The sequence below is a fragment of the Brachypodium distachyon genome, chromosome 2, assembly GCF_000005505.3.
Source record: "Brachypodium distachyon strain Bd21 chromosome 2, Brachypodium_distachyon_v3.0, whole genome shotgun sequence".
In the NCBI taxonomy this organism is placed as follows: domain Eukaryota; kingdom Viridiplantae; phylum Streptophyta; class Magnoliopsida; order Poales; family Poaceae; genus Brachypodium; species Brachypodium distachyon.
In genome coordinates, this window is record NC_016132.3 from 20,761,323 (window position 1) to 20,779,163 (window position 17,841).

At 42.6% G+C, this 17,841-nt stretch overlaps 3 protein-coding genes and 1 non-coding gene across 5 annotated transcripts; 1 reads left to right on the forward strand and 3 right to left on the reverse strand.

Annotated features, from left to right (window-relative positions):
* Nucleotides 1-366: 366 nt before the first annotated feature.
* Nucleotides 367-3,584, forward strand: LOC100839815 (probable monofunctional riboflavin biosynthesis protein RIBA 3, chloroplastic). 2 transcript variants are annotated; one of them, XM_024458967.1, is made up of 7 exons: nucleotides 367-619; nucleotides 765-1,024; nucleotides 1,702-1,923; nucleotides 2,032-2,357; nucleotides 2,554-2,683; nucleotides 2,825-3,121; nucleotides 3,212-3,584. In XM_024458967.1, exons 1-7 carry the CDS (start codon nucleotides 601-603, stop codon nucleotides 3,458-3,460), a joined length of 1,503 nt encoding a protein of 500 aa, XP_024314735.1. In that variant the 5' UTR covers nucleotides 367-600; the 3' UTR covers nucleotides 3,461-3,584. The 2 variants fall into 2 exon arrangements, with proteins under 2 accessions (XP_024314735.1, XP_010231297.1); XM_010232995.3 differs by having other exon boundaries at nucleotides 372-619; nucleotides 721-1,024.
* On the reverse strand, nucleotides 3,559-4,443 carry LOC100841029 (histone H2B.11). Its single transcript, XM_010232997.3, has one exon. It carries the CDS (start codon nucleotides 4,120-4,122, stop codon nucleotides 3,679-3,681), a length of 444 nt encoding a protein of 147 aa, XP_010231299.1. The 5' UTR covers nucleotides 4,123-4,443; the 3' UTR covers nucleotides 3,559-3,678.
* A 9,074-nt stretch (nucleotides 4,444-13,517) lies between these two features.
* Nucleotides 13,518-13,591, reverse strand: TRNAV-AAC. Its single transcript has one exon. It is a non-coding gene; the product is annotated as a tRNA-Val (tRNA).
* A 562-nt stretch (nucleotides 13,592-14,153) lies between these two features.
* Nucleotides 14,154-17,500, reverse strand: LOC100840726 (ubiquitin-conjugating enzyme E2 7). Its single transcript, XM_003568254.4, has 6 exons — nucleotides 17,298-17,500; nucleotides 17,096-17,198; nucleotides 15,897-15,994; nucleotides 15,715-15,815; nucleotides 15,033-15,110; nucleotides 14,154-14,626 (listed from the first exon to the last, which is right to left on the reverse strand). The coding sequence occupies exons 1-6, from the start codon at nucleotides 17,347-17,349 to the stop codon at nucleotides 14,549-14,551; spliced, it is 510 nt and encodes a 169-aa protein (XP_003568302.1). The 5' UTR covers nucleotides 17,350-17,500; the 3' UTR covers nucleotides 14,154-14,548.
* Between the last annotated feature and the right edge of the window lie 341 nt (nucleotides 17,501-17,841).

Below are 17,841 nucleotides of genomic sequence, written 5' to 3' on the forward strand. Positions count from 1 at the left end.
CCTTACCCGCTGACACCGACACAGTTCTGCGTGGCAGTCACTGGGTCTGGTCACATACAATTGGATGACACTGACAAGGTTGGAGTTTCCTCTTGCAATGCGGTAACGGTATTTCGCATTTCTACCTCAGTAAAGGGGAGGTGGGTAATCTTGCAGCTTAAGAAAAGATATACACTGACCAAAGGTTCAATACTGGGGAGAAACCTTCAAGAGATTTGAGGTTAAAGGATATCGTTGGCATGTCATTTTCAGGTCGAATCTCTGCTACATTTGACTCTCAGCTCTCAAGTCACCCACACCACAACAAAAGATTTAAGGGGGGAAAGGGCTGATATCTTGGCAGCACCTGCAGTTTGTGATGGGTCGATATGGCTGCTGCTATCTTGCAGCTCAGAAATATGTGGCCAGTTTGCCTGCACCTGGGCACGGCTTTTCTTGTGTTATCCATATTACCAGATAAGTCCAAGTGATAGGCTGAGAGTTGTTGCGACGGTGCAAGCGATTGAGGTATATAAACACATTTTGGAGTTGGTTTATTAGGATCGGCTAGCTGGGATCGTCAAATGGACTGCGTTCTTCTGAGCTCACACTTGTCATCCCATGCCGTTGTTAACGCAAGGTACCATTCTTCCCTGTTTCTTCTCACCGAAATTTCTGCCGAGACCATAGAATTTTTAATTTTTTTCCATGATTCGTGATCTCTCCTGATTATTGTTTCAGGATTCATCAAGGCTCTGTTAACCTCAACAATATTGGATTTGCAGTTTTCAGAAAGGGATGGTTACAATTAAGATGCTATGCAATTGGTGATGCAGGGAGTCTGAATGATCCTTTGAAGGAGAACAAGAATGGGCCTGTTTTGCAAGGACTAAACGGGTCTGGTTCTTCCTTTACAACTCTTGGTGCTGAAATCACTCAGGAAACAGGAGATTTCTTTGTCAGCGATGCCGAGGGTGACCCAGACAAACCTACAGAGGGTTTCTCATCGATCGAGGATGCTATAAACTCATTGCGTGAAGGAAAGGTAGGAGAAAGTAAATACCTTATTTGCTCAAAATAAACCACTCCCTCCGTCCAACAAAGGATGTCTCAACTTTAATTAAATTTGAATACATCTATACACTAAGTCATGTCTAGATATATCCAAATTTTGAGAAACTTGAGACATCTTTTGTTGGATGGAGGGAGTAGTTTCATTCATGCAATTCTTTGACATGGACCCTGCTTGATCATGGCCAAATTGGATATGATAACACGCAAAATGATAATTCAAACGATATGCATAACTGTATAGTAGCTCCTAGCCTCCATTATTCACCTCATTGTGTAGCTTGACTAGGTAAATCCTGCTTCCCCTAGTCTCCTAAGGATGAGACCTTAGTTCTACTATGAGTACACTCATGTATAGCAAATTATATTCTATTACATTTTTATATTTCCAAAGCTTTCAGAAATGATGTACCAATTGTTTTGCACATATCTTGGAGCGTACATTTTTGCCTAATTAAAAATGATAGGATGAACAGAACAGTTGAAGTATTGTGATACTCAAATACTCACATTTCTATGTACCTAGTCTATTTTACTTGCATCAAAATTCATGGCAGGACCTTTATTGCATAAACGCATTATCGTTTCCTTATCTTCCCTATACTGCATAGTAGACTTCAACAACAAAGTTAACTATTCATTCTTCTCCAGTTTGTTATTGCTGTGGATGACGAAAATGGCGATAACGAAGGGGATCTTGTTATCGCAGCTAGTCTAGCCAGTGCAGAATCGATTGCATTCATGATTAGAAATGGTTCCGGCATCATCTCGGTGGGCATGCATGAAGAGGACCTAGAAAGATTGATGATTCCTATGATGTCTCCAGTTACAGAAATCGGTGACATTTCAGCTGCGGCTTCCACAGTAACAGTGGTAACTAACAATCTGTTTTTTCAATAGCAACCCAAACAGGTTTCTACTTCTTAGCTATATATGACAATGTGTTGAACACACTGAGAACACTGTTTCCTATCCATGCAGGATGCCAGAGTGGGCATATCCACTGGTGTGTCAGCTGCAGACAGGGCAAAGACCATCCTTGCTCTAGCATCCCCTGACTCCAAGCCCAGCGATCTCAGAAGGCCAGGCCACATATTCCCACTCAAGTACCGCAATGGAGGCGTGCTGAAAAGAGCCGGTCACACCGAAGCATCCGTGGATCTTGTCGCGTTGGCCGGTTTGCGCCCAGTGTCCGTCCTGTCCACCATCATTGACCCGAAGGACGGTTCTATGGCGGGAACACCAGCGCTCAAACAAATGGCTTCGGAGCATGATATCCCAATTGTTTCGATAGCTGATCTCATCCGGTTAGTATACCTTAAGGTGAAGCCTTTGTGAACCTATAGCCTGTGTTTACTGATTTGAATTTTGTACTGCTTCAGTTACTCTTAAGATCAAACAGATACCTGACATAAAATGTGGTTATGTTCAGTTAGTTGCATGTTGCAGTGATATCCCTTCTGAGAAGATCTCAATTCATTCGATTATTTTGTTGTAATTCAGGTACAGGAGGAAAAGGGAGAAGCTGGTGGAATTGATCGCTGTATCTCGTTTGCCTACTAAATGGGGCCTTTTCCGCGCTTACTGCTACCAATCAAAGCTGGATGGAACTGAACACATTGCTGTTGCAAAGGTACTGTATTAGTTTTCCTTTCCCTTCTGAATAAGCTGTTACAAAGGCAATGGAGTACCCTTTGTGACTTGAGAATTTGAGCCGAAATTAATTAGTGGTCTGCTCAACAATTTGTGTAAAACATTCATACATGATGTACAGGGTGATATCGGCGATGGAGAAGACGTCCTGGTGAGGGTGCACTCGGAGTGCCTGACTGGAGACATCCTCGGCTCCGCCCGCTGCGACTGCGGCGAGCAGCTGGACCTCGCGATGCGGCTGATCGAGAAGGCCGGCCGCGGCGTCCTCGTGTACCTGCGCGGCCACGAAGGCCGCGGCATCGGGCTCGGCCAGAAGCTCCGCGCCTACAACCTGCAGGACCAAGGCAGCGACACCGTGGAGGCCAACGTCGAGCTCGGCCTCGCCATCGACTCCCGCGAGTACGGCATCGGCGCCCAGGTTGGTAACGCGGCATTTGAATTCATCTTCATGCGTGGTGCGTTTTCAGATGATTCTGATGGACTGATGTGTTCTTGCTGGGGGATTCAGATTCTTAGGGACATCGGCGTGCGCACGATGCGGCTGATGACGAACAACCCGGCCAAGTTCGTGGGGCTCAAGGGCTACGGGCTCGCCGTGGTGGGCCGGGTCCCGGTGATGTCACCGATCACCAAGGAGAACCAGAAATACCTCGAGACCAAGCGGACCAAGATGGGCCACGTCTACGGCTCCGACCTCCCCGGAGGCCTCCTCAAAGAATTCCTCAATCCGGAAGACATCTCCAACACAGATGATTAATCATTACACAATTACACGATCCCCTTCCTTTTAACTTCCTTCTAATATACAAAGAATCAAAATTGAGACGAGAGAGAGAACACGGTCAAATTGCAATCGATCGTAGTGAGTCCATTTGTTCATTCATTGTAACGAGAAACAATTACAAACTACGGAGCCTCGATCCCTGACAAGGTCGGGCGGGAAGAGGAGGCCAAGAACAGGACGAAAGCAGGGGCCTAGGAGGAGGTGAACTTGGTGACGGCCTTGGTGCCCTCGGAGACGGCGTGCTTGGCGAGCTCGCCGGGGAGGACGAGGCGCACGGAGGTCTGGATCTCGCGGGAGGTGATGGTGGGCTTCTTGTTGTACCTGGCGAGCTTTGCGGCCTCCTGCGCGAGCTTCTCGAAGATGTCGTTGATGAAGGAGTTCATGATGGACATGGCCTTGGAGGAGATGCCGATGTCCGGGTGCACCTGCTTGAGCACCTTGAAGATGTAGATCTTGTACGTCTCCACGCTCTTCTTCGCCTTCTTCTTGGCCTTCTTGTCCACGCCGCCGCCGCCGCCCTCCTTGGCCGCCGGCAGCCGCTTCTCCGCCTTGGGCTTCTTCTCCCCCTTGGACGGGGCCTTCTCCTCCGCCGCCGGCTTCTTCTCAGCGGGCTTCTTCTCCGCCTTGGGCGCCATCACAAACGGATCGTGCAGAAAATGGCGACGAGGAGGCTGGAAGAAGTGATCGCTTCTTTGTTGGTTCGCGAGGCGGTGGTAAGATCGGGAAATGGATCGGGGCGAGGCGGTATTTATAAAAGGCGCGATGAGACGCGATTGGTGAAGAGGGGGAGGTCGCGGATCGATGACGTGGAGGGATGAACGGTGTGGATGCCTGGACGGTTAAGCCGGCGACCGGAAATTTTGGGCGCCGAAAAGGGAGCGAGGAAGGATTTTTGCCCGTTCTCGGTAGGCTCCGTTATCGATCCATCATGAAAACTCTACTAGCTCTCTTTTTGAGTTAACTTTAGCTCCACCTCAATAATCTAAATTTTCAGCCGAGCCTATTATTTAGAACATACGAAAAAATAATTAGATCCACGTTATGTTTTGTCTAGTTTTGTTCTAAGTGAAAATCAATCATACACGAAGGCGAAGAATCTCTCCATGCAATGTTGTGGCGCAACACTTATTAGATTTTTTCTTGATTATTACTTGTGATTTTTTAGATGAACGTAAAATAAACTAAAAATGTGATGGAGTATTCTACTCCCTGTGTTACAAAAAGACTGGCACGGTTTTGAACTAGTTATAATTCAAAAAAGTGCCGATCTTTATGGAACGAAGCGAGTACAACTATCTTGACTAATGGGATTTGTCATAAATCACCCCTTTCAAGTTACATTAGAGTTTTTTTTTCACTCGCAAAAAAAAAATAGAGTATGGTTTGTTTATTTAGACTCGCCAGAAGATAAGATAAGTAAGGCATTGGGAGGGCTAGTTCACCTCTACTAGCTCTTGGTTCAAAGACAAAGCAAAGATGCATGATGGAGAGAGGTCGGCTCTCATTTTAACTAATAAGATACAAATATTAAGGCCGGGTGGTTTCTTTGCTCTCTGTCGCTCACAGAGGCTTCTTTTTAGTCCGGCGGTTGTTGGCGATTCGATTTTTTTCGTCTGGCCGATCGAGTGGGTGCACCAGACCTTGCGGTAGCTGTACGTGTGGACGCTGACCGTGGGACTTTTCGTGTGGGTGGCTTGCGTCTTTGCGTGATTGAGGTTGCATGCAAGGCAACATGTGCTGCTAGTTATTATTGACTGGCAATCATCAACAAATTTTGGGTTTGCATGTTGTAGAGACCCAACTTATCCTAAGCTTGGAGGAGGTTCACTTTCATTATGCCATATATATCATATTTAGGGGTGTATCTAACTATCTTTTATTTTTATAAGTGAGTTTTACTTTATATTTTAGTGCGTTTGGCTTTTGAGCATTATCTATCTATTATTGTATTACTTTGTGAGTGATTATAATAAAGTCTGAGTAGGAGTTACCTAAGGTTTTATTATATAATGATATAATTATGATAGTAACCATACAATCAACCACTTTTTTGAAAGGTTTTTAACACACCGTGCTTTAGAGATATAGTATTCTTTGCATATGGACAATTCATGACTAAATAATAAATCTAAAATCTGAAAGCATATTATTAATGAAATCCTGAATCTTTCTTTTGGTTTGGAGATATTATCAAATAAAAATAACATGGAGCACTCCAATTTGTTATTATACATTGACATTTTGTTTGAACTAAGTCATCGATCATACAATTTAATAATTAAAATTCTGGTTAGGAGGGTCATATGCAATAATCAAAATTCTGTTCGCAATAATGAACTCACAGACTTCTCCGGATATCCTAAATGGTATCCCCACCGGTTAAAGTATTACATTCGATCAACTGTTGCGCAGATAAGTGGAATGCCGGCTCTCTAGTCATGATAAAGTTAAAAGATTACACGCAAAGAAAATACCTACATGACATGAATAAGCATGTTAAATTCTTAAAAGTTTGTTAACAAGGTTAGGAGAGCCAATTTTTTTACCTAATTTATGCTGATTTTGAACCGGAGCTATCACTCCAACAAGTGACCAATAAACAAACTTACGCAGAACTTTATCTAACTTTTTATCGATCCCGCAATGGGAACCGAACATGGGCTGAAAGAACTCGTAACCAAATCGATATACTAGCTACACAAATAACGTTTAATATTTCTTCTATGATATATATTTTAATGTTTTTATTATACATACACATATATTTTTTTCTAATAAATCTTATAGACATTGCACGACCATTTAATAAATCATCGGTGTTATATATTACTCATGCAACTTGAACGATATGCTATTCAAAGTCACTATATAGTTCATGTTTTAGCCTTTGTTTTTCACTAGTTTATATCAACTACATCTAATAATATATTGCCTATATAGTTATTTTTTTCAGAAACATCTTCATACTTACCAACCTAAAAAGATCTGATAAATATCTTTTAAATATTTAAAACAAAAGACAAGAAGCAACCACGTTTTTCCACATAGGCTAAAAATATATACCCCGTTGATCTTGATTTGATTGGCTAAGATTTAAGCGATTTACATGCATAAGGAAGTTGCATAGAGAAGGAAACCATACTCTAGCACCACACATGTACGTATGTATGCATTTCACATGTTTAAACATGATCCAAATTACTAATACTCTTTAAGAGAGAATTGAGAAAAAAATATAGAAGTTGAGCTTAATAATACAATTATTTTTTTACATAATTCAAAACAAAGAGCTGTTTTTGTGCATATGTTCCATCTGATGTCCATATAACAAAATTTTGAAAGTAATTTTATGTGAAAACTAGAAGTTGGATAAAAAGAACATAACTCGTTTGTTATATGAAATTTGGAATAAACATTATAGATAAATTGACAATTCACATGAAGTCCATATTAGTAGTTCCAGAATATGAGGTCGCGTTGAAGTTAATAAGTAATTGACTGGCATTCGATATCCATGCAATGTGTATGCATGAGAACTCATGTGAATGTAATCTAACTCGGTTTGGATGAGACTTGTATCTCGTGTGAGTGCGGACTACACAGATCGATCTCTTCGATTGCATCCCAAAAAAGGTCCAACTCACTCCTGCTAAGTTGGTTGGACCTCCATTGAAATCGACTTTGTAAATAAGTTAGGGAAGAAACGCTTCATGAGGTGTGACCGAAATGATGATGAAACAGACGAACTCTGCAGACGGAAGACAACTTTTTCTTTAGAACCGCGACAAATTGCTTTTTGAGGTTATTTGAATTCCGAGAGTAACCGCTGAAGCCAGTCACCTCTCTCGGCCCCTCGCTTCCCCCCTTGACCGTAGCCCATCTCTCTCTCTCTTTTTCTTCCTTTTCTTCGGAAGCCGCATCCCACCTTCTGGCCCATCTTGTTGCTGAGCATCCTAGCCCTCTCGGGGTCCTACTCCATCTGCGACTCCGCCTCCGGTGACGATCGTCTCTGTTAAACTACCGATCCATCCTCTCCTGGAATTCCTATCTCCGCCGGTTCTTGGGTTGATTAAGGGGGCAACCTTGGCTGTCTACCCGGCCTTGGTTCTTGCGAAGATCAATCTAGGGTTTTAGATAGATCGCTGATACATCCAAAATGTATCCACTTTTCCAAGTACTTTGCATATGAAATGTTTTCAGAATATCACCAATCAATGATTAAAATGGCTAGAACTAATGCTGTTTTTAGCAAAATCTTCTTTCTATCTGTATGACACAGAAAACGGTTGAAATAAAATAAAGTATATAATACCGATCTTTCAAAAGTGATTTGTCCTAATCTTTGTTCTATGCAGCTGCATGCGCTTTGTCAATGCTAAGTGTTAGCAGCATGTCTTCCAAACTCTAGAGAGGCAACAATTATGTTAGGCACAAAAGTCGGGTTTGTTCGTTGCTTCATGCATATAATGGTGGTATGGTAGGGCCTTCTTCCGTTGTGCTTTCCTGACAAGGTTTTTTTATAGCTCAAGCTAGTGATTATCATTTTGCGTGTCATGTGAAGGATCAACTATGTCTATGTCTATCAGAGGAGGGATGAATACAAAACTTTCGATTTTTAGCATTAGTCAATTCGTGCCATGTGAGGATGTAACCCTTGCACATGCCATTCTGCCAACAAAGAAACATACATCAATCTACCCGCAAAAATCTAAAGTGCTAAAAAGAGGATTTGATTGAGTTCGGGTTGTTAGCGTGATCATAAGGCGTCGTCATCACAAAGAACAACAGACAGAGTCCCCACATTTAACCTCCTTAAGTTATGACACAAAGTCCATGCCCATCACTCGGGTGAGAAGGGGCTCACGGGAAATTCCCAAACTATCACAAATTTATTTGCTTCTTTCCATTCATGAAGACTTCCAAGCAAAGCGGCGATTCTAGCGGTGCCGGTATGTGCCGGCACCGCTAGAGACAATGAGAGCCTCCCTCGTGCCTGAGAAAAGCAAAGCCTCCCCTCCCCCCTCACGTGCTCGTGGCAGAGAAGGAATGGGATTGTGATTGGACTTTGTTTTTTTTGCACTAACACATTTTGTGGCTTGTACAAATTATTTAATGGTCCAAACAATATCATAATTTTATGAAAATTTGAGGATGGTCTTAAGATGGTAAAATCCACTTTCAATAAAAGTTTCGAAAATTTTAGAGCAAGTTTGAAAATCTGGCATATATTTATATTGGTATATGACATATGAATGATATATTTACTGGTGTATGATGTATGAATTGTATATGTCATCGGTATATGATATATTTGCCGGTATATGATAAAAGAATGGTATGTGATATGTGTTATTGGTGTTTGATATATGATATATGAATGGTATATGCAATTCATATATGATACACGAATGGTACATGTCATTGATATATGGTATATCAAATTTACGTCATTCATATATGATATACGAATGGTATATGTCATTAGTATATGGTTTATCAAATTCCAATGGTGGATTTTCAAACTTGCTTTAAATTTTTTGAAACTTTTACTAAGGTGGATTTTTCCCATATTAAGACTACCCTCAAATTTTCATAAAATTCCAAGTTTGTTTAGACTATTAAATAATTTGTACAAACAACAAAATATGTTAGTGCAAAAATAGCAAAGTTCAATCCCAATCACATTCTTCCCATGACGCACGAGCACGTCAGGGAGGTGGGGCTTTGCTTTTGCTCAGACGCCTGGGGAGCTCTGACTGGCTCCAGTGGGAAACGACTTTCGTGACTTTCAAGCACTTCTAGCCTCCTAAGAGACGTCACACCTCTTTAAATTAGTATAATTAAATCCATCATAATATATATCTTCGAAGAGACGGAACGGGCTGGGTAGCCGGGTGGAGCGTGCTTGTTACTGCGAGAGAAAACAAAAGTCCTATCAATCTGCAGGCCGTATTTTAGTCAAACTCCAACCGTCTTGATGCAGCGTATGACACGACTACTCTGAGCAATCGTAGGATGCGCCGAGCTCGCGACTTCTCGTCGTCCTGAAATCTTCCTAAAACCCTTATGCCCACGGCTCAGATTTTTGACCAGTTGCCTGCAATGCGAGTCGGAGCAGCTCCCTCCAGTAAACATTAGGTGTCGCCGCGCCAGACGGAGCAGGGCGTTGTGCCACGAGGCGATAAAATTCCAATTTCTTCATTTTGAAGCCCCCAACGGAAGGTGAGATTCTGCGAGAATTGTGACTTCATAGCCATGAAAAGACAAAAGGTATATAGTGTTCCGATTGTTCTTTTGACAAATCTATACTGGCATGTTCCGACTCTGAAAAAAAATTCTAGCTCCGCCGTTGTATCTCTGTAGTATATGAGATGATTTGAAGAGCTTCATGCGCTAGCCAACGCAACCAAAAGACCGATCTGATGGAAGGGGTTAGACAATCCACTTATACTTTAACACTCCCCCTCACGTGTGGCTCCCGCAGGCCTAAACGTTGATCGAAAATGCGCTGCAATTTAATTGCGGCAACCGGATCTCGAACTCGAGACCTCTTGGCTCTGATACCATGAAAGACAAACGAGACGAGTAGATTTGTTGGAATGGCGCAGCTCCCAATCGGGCCGTCCCAATCCTTTATATAGCTCGAGACTAGCTCGGCAGAGATTACAACGATACAATCTTTCGGTTTGAACCACCGAGTATGAGATAGACTAGAAAGGTTAGTTTATATCACATATGTGCAAAGCTAACTTATTCCTGAATTCTGACACCCTCCCACAATCGAAACCATCGGAAGGCTAAGGTTTAGATTGCGCATGCAATTCAGGAACAACTGAGCTGACAGTGGCTTGGTGAAGACGTCAACGATCTGATCCTTTGAGGAGATAAACCTGATCTGAAGTCGTTTTTGAGCAACTCTCTCTCAGACGAAATGAAAGTCCACCTCAATGTGCTTCGTCCGTGCGTGAAACACAGGATTTGCAAAGAGATACTTTGCCCCTAAGTTGTCACACCAAAGTACAGGAATTCTGTTGGGAAGAATTCCCAATTCAGATAAGAGTGACTCAATCCAGACTAGTTCAGCAGTAGCGTTCGCCAATGACTTGTACTCTGATTCTGTACTGGACCATGACACTGTAGCTTGCTTTCCTGCACTCCAGGCAACAAGGTTACTTCCATAGAAAATAGCATGCCCTCCAGTTGATCTACGGTCGTCGATGTCTCCTGCCCAATCTGCATCAGAGAAGGCTGACAGCAGTGTTGAATCTGATTTGGTCAATGTCAGACCAAGTGAAACTGTATCTCGAATGTATCTAAGAATTCTTTTCACTGCTGCCCAATGCACAGTCTTTGGTGGAGGAAGAAATTGTCAGACCTTGTTAACTGCAAAGGGTATTGTAAGCCCCTTTGTAGTGTGTAGCTTCATCAGGTGAGAGGAGACTCCCATCTTCACGACTCAAGTGCTCACTTGATGACATGGGTGTTGCAGAAGGTTTGCTTTTGTCCATCTTGGCACGCTTTAGCAATTCTTCTGCATACTTATTTTGCGTTAGGGTCAGGGACTTTTTGTGCATATGAACCTCAATGCCCAGAAAATAATGCAGTTGCCCTATATCCTTGATTGCAAAAGCCTTGCCCAACTGGACTATCAGTTCATCGGCAGCTTGAGACGACGAGCTGATCATGATGATATCATCAACGTATACTAGTAAAAACATTGTGATACCTTGTTGATGCTTGAAGAACAGCGAAGTGTCAGCTTGGGAGGCCTTGAAGCCGAGCCCCTCAAGAGTAGCACTCAATCGTGCATGCCAGGCACGAGGTGCCTGCTTAAGCCCATATAGAGCTTTCTCCAAATAGCAAAGATGCGATGGATATCGTTGATCATGAAACCCAGGATGTTGCCTCATATACACTTCCTCTTCAAGGTAGCCATGCAGGAATGCATACTGAACATCAAGTTGCCGCAGATGCCACCCCTGAGACACTGCCAATGAGAGCAAGAGACGGATGGTTGTAGGCTTGACCACTAGACTGAACGTGTCCTCATAGTCGAGACCGTATCTCTGCTTGAAGCCTTTCGCAACTAATCTTACTTTATAGCGCTCAATTGATCCATCTGCTTTCCGCTTGGTCTTGAATACCCACTTACAATCAGTGATGTTGACCCCCGGTCGAGGAGGAACCAGACGCCAAGTCTTGTCCTGAAGGAGAGCATGATACTCAGCCAGCATAGCATCACGCCAGTGTGGCATGGTGAGAGCATCCTAAACCGAGTCCGGCAAATTTTGCACGTGTGATACATGTTCCTTCTATTTCTCCAAGTAAAGCTCTTCGCAAGGCAATACCGACGGTATCCGCTTGACCTTTTATAAGCGGGGACAGAATGAAACGACCATAATAAAGACGCTTACTATCTACTCTTGATTCAACACACTTCCACTGTAATGTTTGAGTGGACTCCTGGGCAGGGTTAGTCGTGGCGAGGTATGTGACCGTCCCGTCCGTACAAATGTACGTTTTGCGGATGTTGTTCTGAAACCTGGTGCGCGGACGAGGCGGAGACGGCGGCGCTGGTGGAGGTGAGCCAGCCGGCGATCCTGCTGCGGCAGAAGCGTCAGGAGATCCTGCCGCAGCAGACGCGGCAAGAGATCCTGCCGCGGCAGGAGAGTTTGCCACACAGGCGTGGCAGGAGATTCTGCTGTGGCAAAGAACTCAGTCCCCGCGCGGCTCAATTGTGGAGTGCCAGGAGGTGATGGATCCTGATCATCTGTCGGTGTAAGATCATGAAGCCTCATACCACGAACACCACCTGCACCATGGTTAGGCAATAACAGTGGAGAATATGCGACATCTGCAAGTTGGTCACTAGATGCAATATAAGGAGCAGAAGTGGAAGATGAGACGGGGTGTGGCAGTGTTGAAAACGGAAACACCGTCTCATCAAAAACGACATCCCGGGAAATATAGACTCGACTTGAGGGTACATGGAGACACTTCCACACCATGAAGAGTTTCATGCGCTAGCCAACGCTATACCTGGGCAAACCTCGGGCCGGGCTTCATAAAAGCCCGACGTTCAAACCTGAAGCCCGAGACCGGCCCGGCCCGGCCCGAAACCCCGAAAATATGCCATTTAAGCATTAAAATAATTATTTTCGGAATAAATAAATGATTTTTTATATCTATTTTTCCTAAAAATATCCGTTTTTGTTCATTTCGGGCTTCTTTTGGACCGGGCTGGGGACTAGAAACTGAGGCCCGAACCCGGCACGATACGTCGGGTTTCGGGCCGGACTGGGTCACCCATGCCAGGTATAGCCAACGCAACCAAAAGACTGATCTGATGGAACGAGTTAGAGAATCCACTTATACTTCAACAGATTTTCTACTTGGTCCCCCATGAGATGGCCGGTTGGGCTGACCAATAAGAAAAGTAAAAAACAGTAGAGCGACCGACTAGTTAAGAAAAATCCTTTGCGTATATACAGGTTGTTGTTTGTAGCCTCATCTAAGTATGCATGCACGCACTTCCCGATCTGATCAACCTCTGCAAGACTGTAAGCTCCATTTGAGTGTTCAAGCTAAGCTGCCGCCTTAACTTCGATTCATCGACCAAACATTCGTGCGAGCTTCAGACTCCCGGCCTGCACCCGTCGAAAGGGCAGATTCTTCACGCAAAATAAAGAAGAGATAGATGTCCCCTGTTTAATTTTGAGCCTTGGTCTAGATCTGTCTCGCAGGTTGTGGCGTCAGTTTGACCTACCATCGCTCATGATGAGTTCAGTTCAGTACGGAAAATTTTGACAAAATGTAGAGAGGTGATTCTAGAGACTGTGTTACTATTTGCGTATGATTATATGAGAAGCAATCAGTGCTTACTGTTTAGAACATTTACTGGAATGAATTTGCGTATGATTATATGAGAAGCAATCAGTGCAAATCATGCAGGCTTAATAGTACACAAAAAAAGGTAACTCCTCATCCCCCAAAATCATATGAAAAATGGTTCCGAAAGAAAACAAAACAATGGCTTCGCCCGGGTTCGAACCGGAGACCTTCAGTGTGTTAGACTGACGTGATAACCAACTACACCACGAAACCAGCTCTGTTTTAAATGCAACGTAAAATTTTATATAATCGATAATCGCCCTTATGAACCATCCTCAAGCTGTTGTATAGTTGTTTCATCCGCGTTCTCAAATTACAACATTGGATTCCCAAGTAATGAGCGTAGCAATTTGTGGACCATGGCTCCTAGTTGTGCTTGTGCCTCGCACGCCCCCCACCCCACGATTTGTCTATGCATTTTCTTCTGCTTTGACATCTCATCCCAATAACTTGCGGCAATGGAGACAGGGTTTTGCGCATGCGACCGTGAAAGAGGAGGCATAATTGCGATTGCAATGGACCGTAAGATTTGATGTTCCAGGTCAGAGTCTCATTGACAGTTATGAACTTGTGATCCTTTTAACTGTGGACTTGTGGAGGATTTGAAGGGACTCAATTCCCCCGATATGTGATGGCAATTTTCATAGCTAAAACTATAGAAGGAAGGATTCCAGATGTGAAAGTAGGGTTTGGATGACAGCTGCATATTAAATTAGACAAGAGTAGACACATCTAAAGCTTGTAGCAAACTAGTTAAGAGTTATGAACTGAACAATGTTCCAAACAAACTTTACGGTTTGGCGTTCCAATTTCCAAACATCACCAGCACTCATGAAAATGTTCATGATGAGTCTACGATTCATTCGACAAACAGACAATTTATCTGTTACGATGCCTGACCAGAATTATGATCAAGTATCGACATACCAAAATATTTCTTGAAATTGACCACTCCATGCCACACAATACGATCAAACATTTAGAATACTAGCACTTAGGAGTACATAGAAGACAAGACCAACATCACTATTCGAATGACATTGAACGGAAAATATACAGGGGGGAAGTGGAGGCGCTGGCATCAGGTGCCACATTTGCGGAAAGATTGTGAAAATATATTACGCCTGTAGCAGCACTTGTCTAACTTCCCCCCTGTATGACCCTCCTCTTTCAGAGCATTTCCTGAGATTTGCGAACAAGGCGCCTAACCTTTTTCTTGAATTCGTCCCTCTTTTCTCTCCAGTCCTTCTGTGCAACAACATTCAATGGATAACTTCAGAAACCAAATGAGTTCAACATGATCCAGAAAAATACTAGAAAATTTTCAGAGACGATGCTAATCACCCCAAACGTTGGTAAAACCACAAGGAGAAATAGTACGCTAGGTTGCTAACTGCAAGAAACAGCACAATTACTTTGCTAAATAACATAGCCCAAATAGAAAATGATAACCAGGATCCATGCTCAATTGGTAATGTTGCAGATAATCCATGCTCAAGAAACAGCACAATTTTGAATTTTGGAATAAAATAATAAATTTCTTCTTCAGTTAGTGTAACTGAAACTAGCTATTGCAAATCAGATAAGTGTGATTGATGCATCCAGGACACACAAAAGAAAAATAAAGTTAGCAATAAATCATGGGTACACTTACAGCTGCTTCGATATTTGCTGGAGACTCATCGTTTGGGCTAGAGAGCATCGAAATAATGCTCAAAACTATACTCTCAACCTGCATGATATGGACACAAAATAAATTACTAAGACAATATGCAAGTTAGCATGCAATGTGCAGAATAAGGATCTCAATCCTCTCAATTTTTTTACCCATATCCAATCTTTTTGACCGCACAATCTTCCAAACCAATTTTGATATGGTGTTAATAAGCTACACGTGATTTGGTAATTATTTGGTAGAGATTAAACTGCAGTCACTGTTACAAAAATAAAGCAACCAAATTTAACAATTAATAATACAATTGCAACCTGGGTGAACTCAGCACCTAATATTCTGATACTGAGTCTTGTGGTCTGCAACAATCTGTTTCAGAAATAACTGGTTGTTGATAGAGTTAAACAGTTTGAATGATATGAACCCCAAAATATTGGAAACGGGTCTAAAACCAGCCTAGAACCTCTTTTGAAATCAATGTCTCCAGGGTATCTCCAAAACAAACTTTGAATTCGTCCACTCCGATAGATAAACCTCTGATGTAGCATAAAAGTGGGATTTGTTCTAAATTTCTAATCAGTACAGGTACTTACCATGATAAGGGTTAATAGATTTAAATTTCATAGAAAACAAAATACTTGTATAAATATAGAAGAAACCCTACTGTGTGCACTGGTGTCCACCGTTCGCTTGCAAGCTCATAACCATTTGGATCTTCACCAGGTGGATGAAGAATAGAAATGCACACACGCCCATCAGGATAGACTGAGAATTGAACATAGTAGACATTGTCAGAACAAAGACGTGATGATATAGCATCACAGAGTGAGCTAGCAGATAACTCACCGTTTGGATGCCACATCTCAGAAGTAAATCTTACTGATGGTGGACTGTTGGGATAATTCTGGGGGAAGGTCATTATTGCGTTGAAGTATCCCCCATCACTGCATATAAAAACAACCTTTAGTTTTAACTACAGTAAAGAAAATTTATAAGCAAAATACATCTGCTTTTCATCAGTGTGTTTGGAGCCTTCATGGTTAAGCCATTTGGAGTATGCATTGTAAACTGTTTGACTCAGGGATACTTCATTAAGATCTAAAAAGAACAAGGAATATATCCTTGGATGATGCGAAGTACATTTGTACATGCTAGAAGTCTATGAAGATCTTGCATCAAAGATTAAAAAAAGACTCCTAGCCCCCTAGATGGGCAGGATTGACGCAGCTTACAAAGAAGAGCTGAGGGTCAAATTTGCATCCTTGTCACTTAGGGGGATAAAAAAAGCAGGTTAAAATGCTTTTAATCAAAAAATGGGTTCGGGGAAAACATGTGGTTCCAAGATATAAAGGTAGCTTGTGAATTTTACAATTTATATCTTGTTTCAATTGTCAAAGTCCTTGTTACATACTCATTGTCGATCTAGCAGTCTCATAAAAATAGACAGAATCATTATTTGCTACTGGTTACATATACTCTTCTAAAATTAAGATCATTGATCCTGATCCATACCCCCAAATCAATTCTTTTGAAGCAAATCACAACAGCCCTCAGGAGAGGAACACATATCCATATGTGCAAGCTACTTTGTTGCCCCTCCTATGTTTAATGATATTTGCTAGACAAGATGGCATCTTTCTCTGTATCAAAGACAGCTGATAGACATAATGAAAGAAATACCTCTCTGCACTCTACTTCTGACTCGTTTATGGTATGTCATATGGGTACTCTCTATTTTTCAATCATAGCACCACAAATACATAAGGCCTTGTGGCTTTCCCCTGCTGCAATTGACTAAGTAATTCCACAGTTTGACACTGAAATATGTTCCATATATTCTTCTAGAATTAAGATCATTGACTGTAACTAAAACTCAATACGTATTCTGTTCGCGGCAAGAGACATATTCACTATAACTAAATTCTTCAATAAGCGCTGCGGATCGGCAACCGAATATGAGTACGCCCCCGCACAAAACCAGATGATGCATAACCACATAACAGTCTTGCACTAATTACAATTGTAGTTTAGAAGATCGAACTCACTATAAGGTTTCGGGCGGGCCGATGATGGTGACCTGCCACTCAAACACGTTACTATCGTCCACCAGCCCCGCCGAGAACCCATCCACGGGGTTCTTCGATAGATCTGCAACAATCCCGGAACGTGGAGGCCGAGATCAGTGCCCGATCGCGGCGAATCGGGGGAAAAAAGTAAAAGAGAGCGCAAGACCGTCCGGATCCATACCTCTAAGCTGCTTCTGGAGCAGGAGGCTCGCCTGGCTTGGGGTGGTCGCCATGGGAGCAGAGGCCGATCGGATCGGGGCTAGGGTTTTGGCGATGGGCCTGGTTCGCCGCCCTCGGGGCGACCTTTATTCGTGGACGCGTGAGCGTTTGGAGGTGGAAGGGAAGGGGTGGACTCAATCCGGGACGAACAGAGAAAGCAGGCCGGATGATTTATAACAAGCTTGAGAGGGTTCGTTAATGATTGCAACCCGGCTAATTTTAGATGGGATACGCATCGTTATTATTTGAAAGTCAAGATGTTCTATTTTTGTCATAAACCAAAATAAAACAAAATTCGATCACATTAATTACTAAATAAACCTGGTTTAAAATTTGACCAAATTTATAAAAAATCTACTCAATAAATTTGATCAAACTCTAAAAGTTTGATTTAGGATAAAGCTAAAACACTAGATCCAGAAATTAACGGAGGGAGTATTTCGTAGAAAAAAATATCATACTCCGTATGATTTTTTCTCACATCTCACGGCAAAAGTGGTCGTACT

Bases quoted from the DNA above. Each gene is read 5' to 3' on its own strand.
- LOC100841029 (XM_010232997.3), bottom strand. From the start codon at position 4,122: ATGGCGCCCAAGGCGGAGAAGAAGCCCGCTGAGAAGAAGCCGGCGGCG.
- LOC100839815 (XM_010232995.3), top strand. From the start codon at position 564: ATGGACTGCGTTCTTCTGAGCTCACACTTGTCATCCCATGCCGTTGTT. The intron at 1,025-1,701 runs GTAGGAGAAAGT...ATTCTTCTCCAG, and splicing joins ACTCATTGCGTGAAGGAAAG to TTTGTTATTGCTGTGGATGA. The intron at 3,122-3,211 runs GTTGGTAACGCG...TGGGGGATTCAG, and splicing joins AGTACGGCATCGGCGCCCAG to ATTCTTAGGGACATCGGCGT.
- LOC100840726 (XM_003568254.4), bottom strand. From the start codon at position 17,349: ATGGCGACCACCCCAAGCCAGGCGAGCCTCCTGCTCCAGAAGCAGCTT. The intron at 17,199-17,297 runs GTATGGATCCGG...GGATTGTTGCAG, and splicing joins GCTCCAGAAGCAGCTTAGAG to ATCTATCGAAGAACCCCGTG. The intron at 14,627-15,032 runs GTAAGTGTACCC...GTTGTTGCACAG, and splicing joins CAGCAAATATCGAAGCAGCT to AAGGACTGGAGAGAAAAGAG.